Source organism: Plectropomus leopardus, chromosome 1 (genome assembly GCF_008729295.1).
Source record: "Plectropomus leopardus isolate mb chromosome 1, YSFRI_Pleo_2.0, whole genome shotgun sequence".
In the NCBI taxonomy this organism is placed as follows: domain Eukaryota; kingdom Metazoa; phylum Chordata; class Actinopteri; order Perciformes; family Serranidae; genus Plectropomus; species Plectropomus leopardus.
This window is the reverse complement of record NC_056463.1, coordinates 20,454,440-20,469,383: the sequence shown is the minus strand read 5'-3', so window position 1 is coordinate 20,469,383 and position 14,944 is coordinate 20,454,440. Positions and strand designations below refer to the sequence as shown.

Below are 14,944 nucleotides of genomic sequence, written 5' to 3'. Positions count from 1 at the left end.
TGTCAGTAAAGAAACTGAGGTGATTTCCTTCCATACCAAATACAAAATGAAACGCACCTGATCTAAATATTCAAGCCTTTTAAGGGTAGAAACTAGCTGTTCAATATGAATACACTGAGCAAACAGATAATGTATAGTGTGCATTTTAAAGAATGGTTATGGTTACAGCAATACCTCATCATTTAACTTGATAAATGAAGGATACAGTGTAGAAAGGCTTCTTAAGGTACTCAAAGAAAAACATCCATCTAAGTCAAACTGTTGTCTCACAGACTGCACAAAAAGGACAGCGGTTGTGTTTGCATTAATAGAGCAAATGTAAATTTGGCTATCAGGTGCTGAACCCGACAACATCATAATTAGTTTGGTTAATTCATTCATTTTCCGTAACCCCCTGTCCTTGTAAGGGTCGCGGGGGGTCTGGAGCCTATCCCAGCTGTCATGGGCGAGAGGTGGGGTACACCCTGGACAGTTTGCCAGACTATCGCAGGGCTGACACCTACAGACAAACAACCAGTCACACTCTCATGCACAACTACAGCAATTTAGAGTCACCAATTACCCTGACATGCATGTCTTTGGACTGTGAGAGGAAGCCGGAGACCCACGCAGACATGGGGAGAACATGCAAACTATGCACAGAAGGGCACCCCAAGGTCCGAACTTTGCCCCAACCTGGATTCGAACCAGGCGTCAGTGCTAACTACCACACCACCGAGCCACCCTAGTTTAGTTAATTACAAACCCAATTATTTTCATCAAATTAAAATCTGTAGCATTCCCAAATGTTAAGGATTTGGTCAATTAAAAGTATAAAAAGCATTTACTTTAAAGTATTTGTGTGGTCAAAAACTGAAAGTTGTGCATTTGAACTTAAAAATCATATTACTTTTTTTTTGAGGGTACAAAAATTGTGTGGATTTTCACAGTCTTATTTTAGATATTTATTTATAAAATTATGAAATTGTGGGCTGAGATTAAAGTCACTTATTGTGAAGGCACCTCCACCAATAAGAAAAATATAAACATCTGTGTTTTGAGGTCTCATCAACAGGAAAAAACAAACTTGTTTTTGTCTCTTGGTAATTGGAACTCTGCTGGAGACAGCCAGCAAGACGACATCCAGGAAGGGAAGGTATTTAGAGCGGAAGGAAAACCTAGATGAAAGTGTGTTTGTAACGTGATAAACACTGAACCAAAACTACCTTTAAATATCCCTCTCACACATAAAATATTGCTGCCGATAAACATTGTCCCTCAGTTGAAATGATTGAGAAGTGACTTCAGAGATGATGTAAGGGAAAATGTGGGGTTGATGAAATAAGAATTGGTGATTCAGACTTTTAATTTAATTGAAAAATAACAGCATCATAATTGTATTACAGACATTAACTTTTAAGCAACTGCACTTCCGCCCCTGAAGTGATGTGTGGAAACAGCAGGACTTACCAAAGATTTCTCCACTGTAAATATGTGACGTATCAACGGGTGTCTCGTCTCCTGATACCTCAATGACGAGATCTGGGGAAAATAAACTTGTTTCTCTCTTCATTCGTAGGTTAAAATGCCTAAAATGAGGAATAAGATAAAATGTGTAATTAGCATCAAACACCAAATGCAAATTTGTATTTTGATATGCTGACGTGGGTAACACAATACACACCCTCAACCCTAGCAATGTTAATGTCCTGCTTTCACCATTATTTTAGTATAAAGGACGACACACACGAGAAAGCTGAGATAGCATGCAGAGAATTTCACAGAAAGACTAGCATCATTCATATATTTTTACTGAGCTTTACAGTGCTGCTGTACGGGCTGTTGCTCAGTACTGCTGTGCTCAGTGACTTAGGAGAATTATGTCATGAGGAAAAGCACATGAACCTTTGTGCACAATCATAGCACTTTTTTCTGTAATCCCCTCTTTCACACAACTGTGATGTCAAAGAAAAAATGCACACATCACATGAGGTGCACATGAGCTACCAGCTTCCCAGAAACCCCTGAACCAGAGCTCTCTTCAGTAATCACATGGGCTGGTGTGAGTTTCTTGTAGATGACTCAAATGATGCTCACATTGCTACCTCATGCTGAGCCCTTTTTTGAATGAACCATTTTGGTTCTTGGTTTGGTTCTTACACTGGCAAAAATGTTTTAGGGAACATTTAGATTAACTGTCAACTGTCTAAACAAAAGTGTTCTATGACGATGGCAGCACATGTAGATGCAGCAACCTGTAGCTCCTCAACTCCTCCTTTTTTCCCTCTGAGTTGCCCAGGGACATTAATTGGACCATTAAAGTCAACTTAAACCACATATGTTTTTGGAGAAGCAGATGTGTGTTCAGGAGAACTGAGGCTGAAGACAAAGTTAGACTAACTACACTGCAGAATGAGTACATGAAAACATAAACACAGCAAAACAAAGTGCACGAGAGATGGATAGCAGAATGTGGAGAGGAGTGAACAGAATATATTTAGGGAGCGTGAGATAGCAGAAAAGGTCAGGCACAGTCCAGGATATCCCTGTAGAGGATGAGTCATTGACTTGCCCCAGCATTCATTTTTTCCTTCATCACCCCTGTTCTCATTTCCCACGCACCCCCTTTTGGTACAGTTATGATATCCATCACTCAGCGGTTCTCTTCACTTAAACCAAGGCAAAGATGATTCTACATCTGTTTCTGGAACTAGATTTGTTGCTCTCAAAACTTTTTGCTCCTTTTCATTTCGATCTAGGCCTGGATCTGTGTTTCAAAATACAAAGGTAAATCAAGCAGTCTAACATGATGTGATTTTATGATCATTTCAGATGAAGCTAAGAGAAGGGCAACAGAGAAAGAGACCAGAGAAGAAAAGAATTTGAACAAGAGAGAGTGAAAACTGCTTAACATGTGGTACAAAGACTGCAACATGACCTACTCTTTGAAGTCAGCATTGTGACACAGGGATCATCTGGCAATAGATTTAGTGCATTCCTCTTTTTATTCATCCTGGCACACCCATTACAGTTCTTGGTCCCTCTCCACTCCATTAATGGGCACCACAACAATCAATATGACCTCATGACTTTGTCTCCGCCTCATCCAAAGCTCAGTCTGCCCATGATACCACCATGGTATGCTGGTCACAGACAGAGATGAATCTATAAGTAGATTATTCAGTTAGAAGTGTAATCTGTATTATCAGGGATCTGCAAAGGCATTTTAAATGTTCATCCTATGTGATTTTTGCGCTGTCCACAATGTTTTTTTAAATAAAAAAACTTAGAATGAAGCATCACTGCACAAGAAGCATTTGCGTTACTTTAGAATTTGAACACTAACATCCTCCTTCAATAAAACTTCCAAATTACAGCTATCAGTAATGGTTATTCTGTGAATTACTACTTCTCACTTGAAATGTGCTTGCTCTTGTTTATAAAACTACTGAAAATTATCCAACCTGAAGCCCAGATCCACCATATTTTTAAATCATGATTCAAACCTCAATGTCTTAAACTGATGTCGCAAGTTACTGCCCTGAGTCCTCTTCTGAATGGACACCTGTATTATGAATTCTGAATCTAGGCTGTTTCAGTTAGCCTCCAGCCTGTATGATTACCAGTCGCCCACAGCGTCGGCTATGGCTCAGGAGGTACAGCAGGTCATCCACTAATTGAAAGATTAGCGGTTGGATCACCAGCTCTTCCAGTACACATGTCGAAGTATCCTTGGGCAAGATGCTAAACCCCAAAATAATTACGATGGCTATCCCATTGGCGTGTAGGGTGCGTATGAGTGGTTACTGAGGAGCAGGGAGCACCCTGTATGGTAGCCTCGGCCGCCACTGTGTGTTAATTATGTGTGAATGGATGAATGTGACATATAGTTTAAAAAGCCTTTTGAGTGATCAGAAGACTAGATTAGCGAGGTGCTTTACAAGTGCAGGTCCATTTACCATTTGCCAGTGAATAAATGTACAATCTCACTAAGGCCAAGATTTTTTTCCTCTAAGGAAAAATACAAACTTACAGATTTTCTTTCCTGAACTACATTTGCATAGCCTCGCATTGAGTTTACACAAATATTGGAAAAATTTAAAGAACAATGAAAAAAATACACAACATATATTTTTCAAAAATATACTGTGACATCTTAATTCCTTTGCAATATTTTTTGAATTCCCCCGGTCCATTAAGTTATTTAGTGCATTGGTCTAGTCCAGTTATAAACTGCCTTTTTAGGGAAACATCCTGCAGATTCTACAGAAAGGAAATTATGTGAAACGTTATGCATTTATTGCTCAATACTTCTTGCAAAAGCCTGAGCTCCAGCGGCATACACCCACTACCCGTTCTCATTCTCAGCGCACCAGAAAGTGGCAGCCTGATCGTTGGCCCTTGGTGGGTGAAGTTGTGGATATGATTATTGCTCAGAGTACTGCTGCATTTGCGGATTAATCTATGATGCTATATGGTTATGGCTACTATTGCAGTTAGTGTTATACTTACTGTAAACTAATATGTTGCACCCATAATCATAACAGCCAAAGCTCGGCCATGGTAACAGCAACAATCGCAGCGGCCAAAGCTATATCATCCCATGGCTATAGTCACAATCATAGCTACACAGTAGTCACGGCTTGTAGCGGTCTACGACATAATACTGCATCCTAATCCAGCTCAGCTTTTCACTAAAGATCAGAATGACTGTAAAACTGTGTAAATCTTAGGTAACAAAATAATTTTAGAAAAAAATGTACAAACTAACTAAGCAAGTAAGAATAAACATGAGACAGAGGATACAAATTAGGGGAAACATTAAAAGGAGGAACTGACATTCATAAATTCACGTCAAACAATCTGTTAAAATTCACTTCAAATGGTCAAAGGTTTTACCGACTGATAAAAAAAGAAACAAAATCACCGCATCGTGTTTCAGACAACAAATACTGCAGACAAATAAACGTGGCTGGCAACGGACAGGAAGAGGCGAGGCAGTGAATCAAGTCAGAGCTACTCATCTCACAGAAGCAGCTGACTGATAAATTATTCAGACATATCCCAAATGCTGAACATCCTGACTCAAGCATTTGACAGTCATACATTTTGCTCAGTAAGCAGGCTGGCTCTAAGAAATGGAGTTCCCTGAAGCCATATCTACAATTATGGTATGGCTACATAGGCTAATGTATCCTCTGTATATATATTTCTAACATCATTCTATCTATTAACAATCAAATATACTTCCATCCCTCCATCCATCAGTGTTGGTGTCTTCATTCTGCTTACCATATCATCACTGAACCTTCACAAATGAAAAATAGCGCACATGATCACAAACAGAAGGCAGATAATGTGAAATTTATTCCTGTGTCTGTAATAGCTCCCTATGTGGGTGATAATTAAATCTGTAAGGATATAACAAAACCTAGGCCATTAAACATGACTGAACTCTTCTTACTGCAAATGTGCTAATATTCTCATGTATTACATTTGGGGGGAAAAACACATCTCACGAATGAGTCTCATTCCTGGAAAGCTAGAAACTAAACTGCTGAACTATGAATTGTGTCACTTCCCCCACAGACTTGTATTATAGCCAACTACTTTTTGGCATCTCTCATTGTAAAGAAGCCCTCCACAGAGACAACAGTCTGCCCTGCCTTGTTCCGTCACCTGACCCAGCCACACACTCATGTGAGTGGGCATACACAAGAAAGCTTTTCTCTCGTTACAACAAACCTCTACAGTGCCACACAGCCCTGCCTCACAGAGGGGAGAGTGTGTGTTTGTGTGTGCACACGGCGCACACAGTTCATTGAGGATATAAAGGGAAAGATACTCGTTTTATGACCACTGATTTGGTTCTGCCTATCTTAGAGCTTTATCACTGTTATGGAAATGTACAACATGATGTCTGGCAGCACATCAGACAACAGCTTTATTAAGACTACACAGTTACATATGAATCTCTCTGACACATAGCACAACAATAAAAATGTAATATTCTAAGCATCAAACAGATGATATTTGTGTGCAGGAGTAGCCTATATAGTAACCGTGTCCACCCCTGCGATGCTGCAGAAAACTGGAGCCAATAATGTCAAGCTAAACATCCTCCTTGCTTTGCTTCACTACTACAACTCTACCAAGCATGCATTAACAAAATACAAAATACTTGTCATAAATGTCATGTCATGTTTGAGACAGACAGATTATTATATTACTTTGTTATTCAGTCTTTATACAGGTTGTCCAAATTGCTCAGAAATCTTTGGCTGTGCACCCTTTTCCTTACCTAGACAAAAGTATTTATACCTTGAAAAAAATCTGGCCTGCTACTCGACAGGTCATGGTTGGTGCAAGATTCTGCATCATACTGCAAACCATCTCCAATCCAACTCCCAAAACATTTTGTATGTCCTCCTCAGACACTAGAGTGGACTGAGACATCAAAAACAATCATGTTGTATAATGCAGTGGTCACCTCTAGCTGTTTCTCTCAGGCCAGCAAAGACAGGAAACAGCTCTAAAACACAGGAAAAGGATCTGTTTGACAGGGCCTTGATAACCTACAACAGACAGGGTTGCTGAAGAGGAAAAAACAGGGGGAGCTTGCTGAAAAAACAGTAATGCTGAGGTAAGTTATTGTCATGCTCTTCAATGTGGGGAAAAAAAATTAAAAGGGAACAAGTGGATAGAAATGAGAGCAAGCGAGAGAACAGGACAAATGGAAAGCCTTTTCTCATTAGAAAGAAATAGACCCAGAGCTGGGATTTGGGATTGTGGGTTTACAAGACAGGATATTAAAGTCCCCTTCCACTCAAAAATGTGTTTATTTATGTCTTCTAAAATGTCTGAGCTTGACTGTACTGATTTGTGTCTCAGCGAAGTTTATCACTGGAGGTGTTTTCATTGATGTAGCAGATGTCTATGCACTTCCTTCAAATCCCTGTCTAATACAAGAAACACATATTGACAGGGGAACATGCTTTGACACAACACCAGTAAAAACACCTGAAGCCTCCAACATATATTTGTACAAACTACCAGAAGCAGAAAACAAACACCTTTGTGAGTCAAGGCAAGCCAGCTAGTCTGCATTTTCTGTATCGTGTTGAGAAGAAAGACAGGCAGAGTATCATGGTCCGTTGGAGTTGTGGCTTATCACTGCACTCAGAAAAGCCGTAACAAAATTTTCAGCCATGTAACTGGGTCTGTGAAGTAGCTACACTGTTTGACTTCGAAACGTGAGTTGAAACATTTTCTTTTTCTTGATTATCTGGCAGAAAACCTAAAACACCAGACTCAAAAAGACACACCATGAGTACAAAACCATCAGCTGCGTCACTGTGAACATTTTAAGCTATTTCTTCTTCACTATAATAATCTCTCACTATTACAAGCCATTTATTTTCCTTCCTCACACATTCTGCTGCAGCCCATCGTCACTTTACACCCAGTGACAAGAACTCAGCTGATACATATCACAGAACATTCAAACAGTGTTGCTACCTGAAATAATCTGTTTCCAAAACAGGGGTGGCACCACTGTACTCGGACAACTTGGCCTGGACAAAGGCTAATCTCAAACTACATGTCATTTAAAACAGAATCAGGAAAAGGTGGAAAGAACAAAAGGGGACTCCGCTGATAATTGGTCAACAGGGAAGGATCAGAGTACAGCCTGCAATAATGTGGTTAGTCTGGTCTTCTCAGAGATTTAAATAACCAAAATCTGCCCGCTGGTGCTCTCAGAGAAGCCTGGGCAGGTATCGTTTAGATATAAAACCTACTCAGCACAAGATCAATGATGTTCCCTTAGATGTCTAGGGTAAATTAACCTTTCACACATCTTGTCTAATAAAAAGAAAACAGCCGGTACTTTCTCCCTGTGGGGACTTTTAAGCTTTGGTTTTCAGTTGTCATGCAATTTCCCACAGTATCATGATAACATCTAAATTGTCTAAATTGACTTCACCTCTTTCTATTACCTGATGGTGCAATGAGGAAATAATATAATAAGACATAAATAACGATATGCCATATCTAACAGCACTGGGGGGACCGCATGAACATTTCCATATCCATTTCATATTAAATTCACTGCCTGAAATGTCCATGGGCTTGAAGGGATTTATAGTCTCTGAGCTGTCCACAGGTATACGCACTTATCCGTTACACAAAACAGTCAGTAATATCCACAGACTGTATGGTAATATTCAAGCACAAGGTTTAAGGCGGCAGTGTGAGGTCAGCACTCCACGTTTTGCTGTCAGATGGATCAGTGTTCGGATCAGTTGTTATCAGTTTTTATTACACTATTCAGCCAAATAAAAGTCTCTGGCATCTTTGCTCAGTTTGTGTCAGTATGGCATTCTCTCAGTTTGCTTCTGCTTCTCCAGTCTGACGATCCAAAGGGTTAGACAACTTACTTATTTGTGTATTTCACAGTAGGCTACCGCTCACTGTAGCGATAATTCAAAACGGTGCCTCAGTGACATCACATCATAAATGATTGCAAATTAGGATAGAAAATCTTGTGGAGATGAAGTAAACACTATAAGACCAGCACATGACAGGTCAAGGTAAAATAAAAGGAAAGACATACAATTAAATATTTTTCAAACAAATGGCACTTAACGGTTCTTACTTATTATTGTTCTTTATATCTTTCTTTTTCTTCTAAAAAAAATATCTTTAGGTTCATTCAATAAAATGATTGACAGATGATAGCATGTGTTTACAAACTCTGCATTTGATAAGAGAAATATGACAAAAAAATATATATAATAATATTAAATTAAATTTTTAAAGATTAAGCCACACAGGTTACGTTAACAGACAGAGGGAGAGAGTGAATAAGTGAGGAGAACAGTGTGTGTGTGTGTGCGTGTGTGTGTATTAAACTGACCTCCCGTGAGCGTGGAACTCCAGGTGCACGGTCCTGTCTTGAGGAGAGAGTGCCCTCTTGGCTCTCTGGTGACTGTTGTGCAGGGCCTCTGTGTCATATGATAAACCCTCATAGTGGCTAATATATTTGTCCAAGGGCTTCCCAAACTGACCTGTAAGAGAGTTCAGTAGCTCATCAACATTTTTCAACAAACATCTGCTGCAAAGGCAACACTTTGCTTTCATATTTTCCTATCTTTCCTGGTTCAGTTATTAGTTTGAGTATGTTTTTATTTTTATTTTATTTTATTTGAAAAGGGACCATGTACAATATTGAACATAAATATTGCCATTTAATTCATTGTCCCAGAGTTAGCTTTAAGCTAATTTACATCTGCAGTTCCTTGGCAGTGTGCATCTAGAGTTTGACTGGCACAGCAGACAGATATTAGAGCTTGCTGTGCTTTTTTCCCCACAAAACAAATTTTTTTTTAAAAAGTCAGCATTCCACTGAGCACAAAACTGTAAAATATCACCTCATGTTTAGAACTGAAGAAACTGAAGCACTTTGGAGGGTAATTAGTTAAATGGCCTTTCAAATATCACAGCTATTTAGTCATCACAGCAGTTGAAAACATTCCTACGCAATTTCAGACATCAAGGCATCAGGGCAAGTACAAAATCATTGCCTTTGAGCTGTTTTAATAATTACCCTCTTGAGGGATTCATATTTCTACAACAGTTCTGAGTAAGATCCCTACACTGAAGAGCACCAGAGCAGCACCACCTTTCATCACACCCAAGCAGCACTCAATGCATCCTGTTTTGTCTTTATCACTTCATGTTTATCATTTTGGTACATCTTTTTAACAAAGAATGGACTAAAAAATGTGCTAACACGTGATATCAATGAGCTAAATGCAATCAACATTTTCACTTGCACATCGACAAGAAGATCCTCAAGACACTGCACATCTCTCTGCAAATTTCACTGACATTTTCACTTTTCATTGTAGAAAAAGCACAAGTTTTGCTTATAATATTGTCAATGGCTGCTCTATTCAAGTGTCTCAGTAGGACATGACAGGGAGCCAGCACGTGCAATACCAGGACCCTGTAACTGAAGCTGCTAAAAGAATTCAGCCATCACTGATTTTATTATTTACCTGTGCCCTTTCTATTGAAATCTGTCGACATGTACTTCATGAAAAAAGGCCAACGGCGCAAGCTTAGTAAAAGAGGGACTCATCTCTACCATAGTGGCAAGCTATCGTGCAAGCTGTCACTCACTAGACGTGCTTAACAGGCTTATTCAGCTTATTGGTGTAACCCCACCGAGGTAATCCTGCCTGCTTTCATACTGACCATTTCTTTGTTCTTTTCACAAAGACAAAGAAAGTCAGTTTAAAGCGCAAATGAGGAGCACATGATGCACATCAGGTGACAGAGGTTCTGTTTCAGTACTACTGTATGTCATTGTGCGAGAACACTGACTGGATTGGCTGCAGGCTATTTAAATGCTAATCTAAATTCCTAAGGCAACACAGATTACTAATAAATAAAAACTAAAGTTTTGAGTCCTAATAGTCCTGTTGTAACCTACAAAATGCAGCCTTTGGAAATAAGTTCATTAGCATGGACAGCATTTAAAGAGCTGGGACTGACACTCAGCTCTGAGCTCTGTTAGTGAATGAAAAATAGTAGAAATACCCACATTACTAAGAGGCCAAAAGGGATAAGGTAGGTGCTCCATCTTTTTTGTATACTATTTTGTTCAGTATTGCAAGGTCTCTTTGTGGTGGGAGTCACAACTCCTCAGAAAGGGAGTGGCTGTACAAGTCTAGTACCAACTTGTCCATGAATGCAGCAAGAAAATATTCCAAGCCTTAGCTTCTTCTTTAGCTCCTCTTTAACAATTACAATAAACACAGCAAACTAAACTAAACCAAAAACCAGTCTGAAAATCAACAAGATGGGCTTTGGAATGAGAGAGTGAGGCTATAATTAACCAGGAAATATGTTGACTTTGTACAAAAACAAACACTGCCAGCTCAGATTGCCCAGATCTGCCTCCTCAGTAGGACGTGACAACTCCATTAATGTGTAATAATGTGTCAGCACAAAGCTGATTTATGAACAGACGGTCACTTGCATAATAACTTTGCAGAAAGTCTGACATTTCTGGGATATTTCTGCTGACATCAAAACATCAAAAAAGAAACAAAAATATCATAAAAGGGAATGGAGCAGCTGAAGTATAATTTGTTTTTCTAACACAGTACGTTTCCATACATACATGCATTGTGGTTATTATCAGGTCTACCGGAATAACCTGTTTGTCTGGGCACGTAAACTTGAGATACCTCAATAAGCCCTTATCGCAGTGACAGAGACAGAGACTGACAAGGACATTGAGGAGTCCAAGACACACCTGGACAGAGGCAGACATCAGAAACCTGAACCCTAAACCCATCTTTATATGCATCTGGGAGTAACCATTACTCTCTGATCCATGTTAACATCTTAACCAGAGTGCGATCAAAACTAGGATACTTAATGCAGAAGACAGCTACTCAAAAGTGGGTCCAACTTTCAAAATACAACTTTTTTTTTCAAATTATTAGAGAATTTAAACCTGCTGCCACTCCCATGTTAACTGACTTGGTATAAAAATGTGTATTTCTCTACTTTTAATATAGAGGCTAACACTGAACAGCAACAAAACTGTGTTATTAAGAGGATTATTAGCAAGTTAACCACATCCGTTAGGTCCAAACTCAGGGAAGCTGCCATTATGAGGGTTATGGATGCCCGTTATTATTAAATTATCAAGAATGAATAAAATGAAACTTAAAATATCACACATCTTACATAAAGGTCATCCTGCTTGAAACACTACTTTAAATTACACATATGGGCTTAAACATGTATCACTCCACAGAAAATGCACTAGTTATTTCTTTTTTATTTAATGAATTTAAATTCCATAAATTACAACTGCAACATCAACTCAAAACTCACCAAAATGAATTAATGAATTAATTTAAAAAATAATACTTAATTTGAAATTGAAATGCATTTAATTTTACCGATTGTTTTCAAACAAGATTACTTTATTTATTATGCATTTTATTTTAGGATAACAAGCTGATCTTAATGATTTTTTAATCACTATATCTTTTGAATTCTTTTAAATGTGACCCGACATAACAATCCCTCTATGTATGGAACTGAATAGATTACCTCACCCAGAGGTAGCTGAAACGTCCCAGACAGCAATAAAAGCTGAGGAAAATCACTTTTACTGTGAAGGCTACGTCATTGTTATTTCACTGCAATGTGTTTCAGCCACAAGAGCTCCAGTAAAGTGCAGTTCTTGAATGAGAGGAAACTGCTGACAGGAACAGAGGAGGTGGTCACAGCATGCATCACAACTGATCTGAGCCTCACATTACCATGCATGCTGGGTGATGGCAGGCTGGCTAACACAACACATCAGACACCCCACAGCTCCGGGCTACTAAAATGTCTCAGTGTCCTCAACTTGTGTATCACACAGTATTAGGAAATGACAGCAAGAGGGTTGGTTGCAACCTGCAAGAATCAAGTGTGACTATGATTGTCCATAACTAAAACTCTATGCTAAAATACCCCAAAAAAAAAATTCTCTGCAATGTACCAACACTGTAAACAGGCCAAAAAACAGCAGCTGTGTCAAAAGTGAGATAACATCTTATCTAAAACACCAACTTCCTAAGACATTTTGATTACATTCTCAATACACATTTAAACACACAGCCTTTCCAACTTGCCTGTCATATTGATTGTACATTTTATGAAAATGTGTGGTTTACCAGAATAAAGCAAATTGCTAGGTGTTTGTAGCAATTTAGGTTCAGATCAGGACATCTTTTGTCACTTTCTACACCTCGAGAGTAAACTGATTCTCTCTTTATTTTTTAGGCACAAGGCCCCTTGGTACAGCTGAAGCATGGATAAGTTTCTGTCTGGTGAATGAAGGTGTTAGGTACAAGAAGAGGAAATGTTCACACTTCAAGTAGCACTGCTGCAGAAGAACACGCCATGGCTGCTAATATGGCAGACAATATGCAAAAATGATGTATCAGCACTCCGTGTCAATCAGGATGTGTACAGTGAAGGTTTTACACCCACAAAGTATGTACAGACAGATAATGAAACATATCTGAAATAAGACATAAAAGTAGGCTTTTGTAAAGACTAAGGCAAAGACATACATTCGTCATAATGAGTACTCTGTTCCACAACATGTGGAGTTTGAACATAAATGCTACAGCAAGCCGCACTTTCCTAGAAGACAAAGTCAATATGATCAACTTAACTGTATAACTGTTTAATAAACTGTAATTTCAGAACCTTTGTATTTTTATTAGAAGTCATCAAGCTCACATTCACCAGTGTTTAATAAAGGCTATAAAGAGAAGCTTGACCGTTACTGTATAAATAGTAATAGTGTGAAAGTATTTCTGCTATGCTATGGTTTATGAAATAAGCAGTTCTGCTGTGTACCAGTGTTAAATCGGGCATGATAAAGTAAAAGCATGAAAAAAGAAACGTTTTTCCTGTCTTGGTTTTGCATGCTCTCTCGTTTCAGTCTGCACATTTAGGTGCTATTTTGTTATGAATCAGAGCAACACTCTCGAGACTTTAGAAATGTCAGTAATATCAGTGTTATAACGGTTATAAATCGCTGCATTGAATCAAGTTCCTTTTTCAAATTCTGCACACAGTTTAAACGTGTACCTTAAGTTATAATGTCTGAGAGGCACTTTGAGTTGTATAAATAACTGTATGCAATTTGGAAATAACATTTCCTCAGCAATAAGGAAAGGATTTTAATCATCTCAGTGGAAAGACATTAATCTTGAGGTTAAATGAAATTACCATAAATTTTCATTTCAGCACTTAAACAACAGTGGAAACTTTGTTCTTGTCGTTTAACTAATGGTGACTCACGGAGCCCAGGAAATTATGGAACTAAACAAATTAAAGCAAGCGGTCATCGGGATCAAAAAAGACATTATATTTGACATGGCTTAAATATTTTGATAATATCATCCGTGGAAGAAGGTAATGAGCAACACAAACAAAAGTAACCTAAAAACTTGCAAGAAATTAGGAAAAAGTACAAGAATATTACCTGAAGATTAGTTTTAATTTTTTTTTAAAAGGAGAAAAAAAAGAAAAAAGGTAAACAAAAGTGGAAGGCAAACAAGAAAAAAATGCTTAAATAATAATTCTGTAACAAAACTGTAATTATTACCATTATGATAATAATAAACATAATTTTTTACCTTTTCTTAAAAAAATCTATTTATTTCTTTTTCTCCTTTTCCCCCATGTTACTGAAAGAAACTGCACCAATTTGCTTGTGGTTCAAAGGTTAAATTAACTCCTGAAAGGCAGGTTTCAAAGGATTAAATTGTTATAAGGTGGTTGAGTTATGAAAAGCACTAACATCAATTATTTTAATAAAAGCAACCCCCCCCCCTCACCCACAACTTCCACATTGTCATCGCAGGTTAAGAGGAGGAAACGGATATTAAACTGCTATGAACAAGGCCCATGGATTAAATAACCCTTGCAGCTGGGGTCATCAAAGGTCAATAGTGTAAAAATTCAACTTTAGCAGACAGGGTTGCTTCTGGCAGACGTTGCAGCATATCATATATCTTCATTAAGTCACCTGCCAGCTCAGAGTACTAGCAAGTTTCTATATATACTTTGCTAGAATAAGATGATAAGATGATAGTTTGTAAATTACAGTAAACATTTCTGTAACTGCCGTGTGTATTAGCTTAATCCGCGCCGATCAAAGTGTTTGTCTGTAGACGTTAACAGCGTAACGTTAACGTCAGTAACTGTCAATAACAGCCTGTTTTATGAGTATCGACATGAATCCCGAGAACCGCAATTAACTTGACACCCTTACAAACCAAAAACAAACGATCTGGTTGACTTGGTCTGGGTAACTTATGTACTCTTTGACGGGTAAACACAGGTTAGCAGCCACAAACACTGCAGTTACCCT

General features: G+C 38.4%; 1 protein-coding gene across 1 annotated transcript in view; it reads right to left on the bottom strand.

The window, feature by feature from the left end:
- Window positions 1-14,944, bottom strand: part of adam10a (ADAM metallopeptidase domain 10a) — a 29,327-nt gene that overhangs the window by 14,070 nt on the left and 313 nt on the right. The window contains exons 2-3 of the mRNA XM_042492632.1: window positions 8,897-9,047; window positions 1,450-1,568 (exon numbers count right to left, since the gene is read on the bottom strand). Coding sequence (XP_042348566.1) covers window positions 1,450-1,568; window positions 8,897-9,047 — 270 coding nt within the window. The remainder of the gene's footprint in view (window positions 1-1,449; window positions 1,569-8,896; window positions 9,048-14,944) is intronic.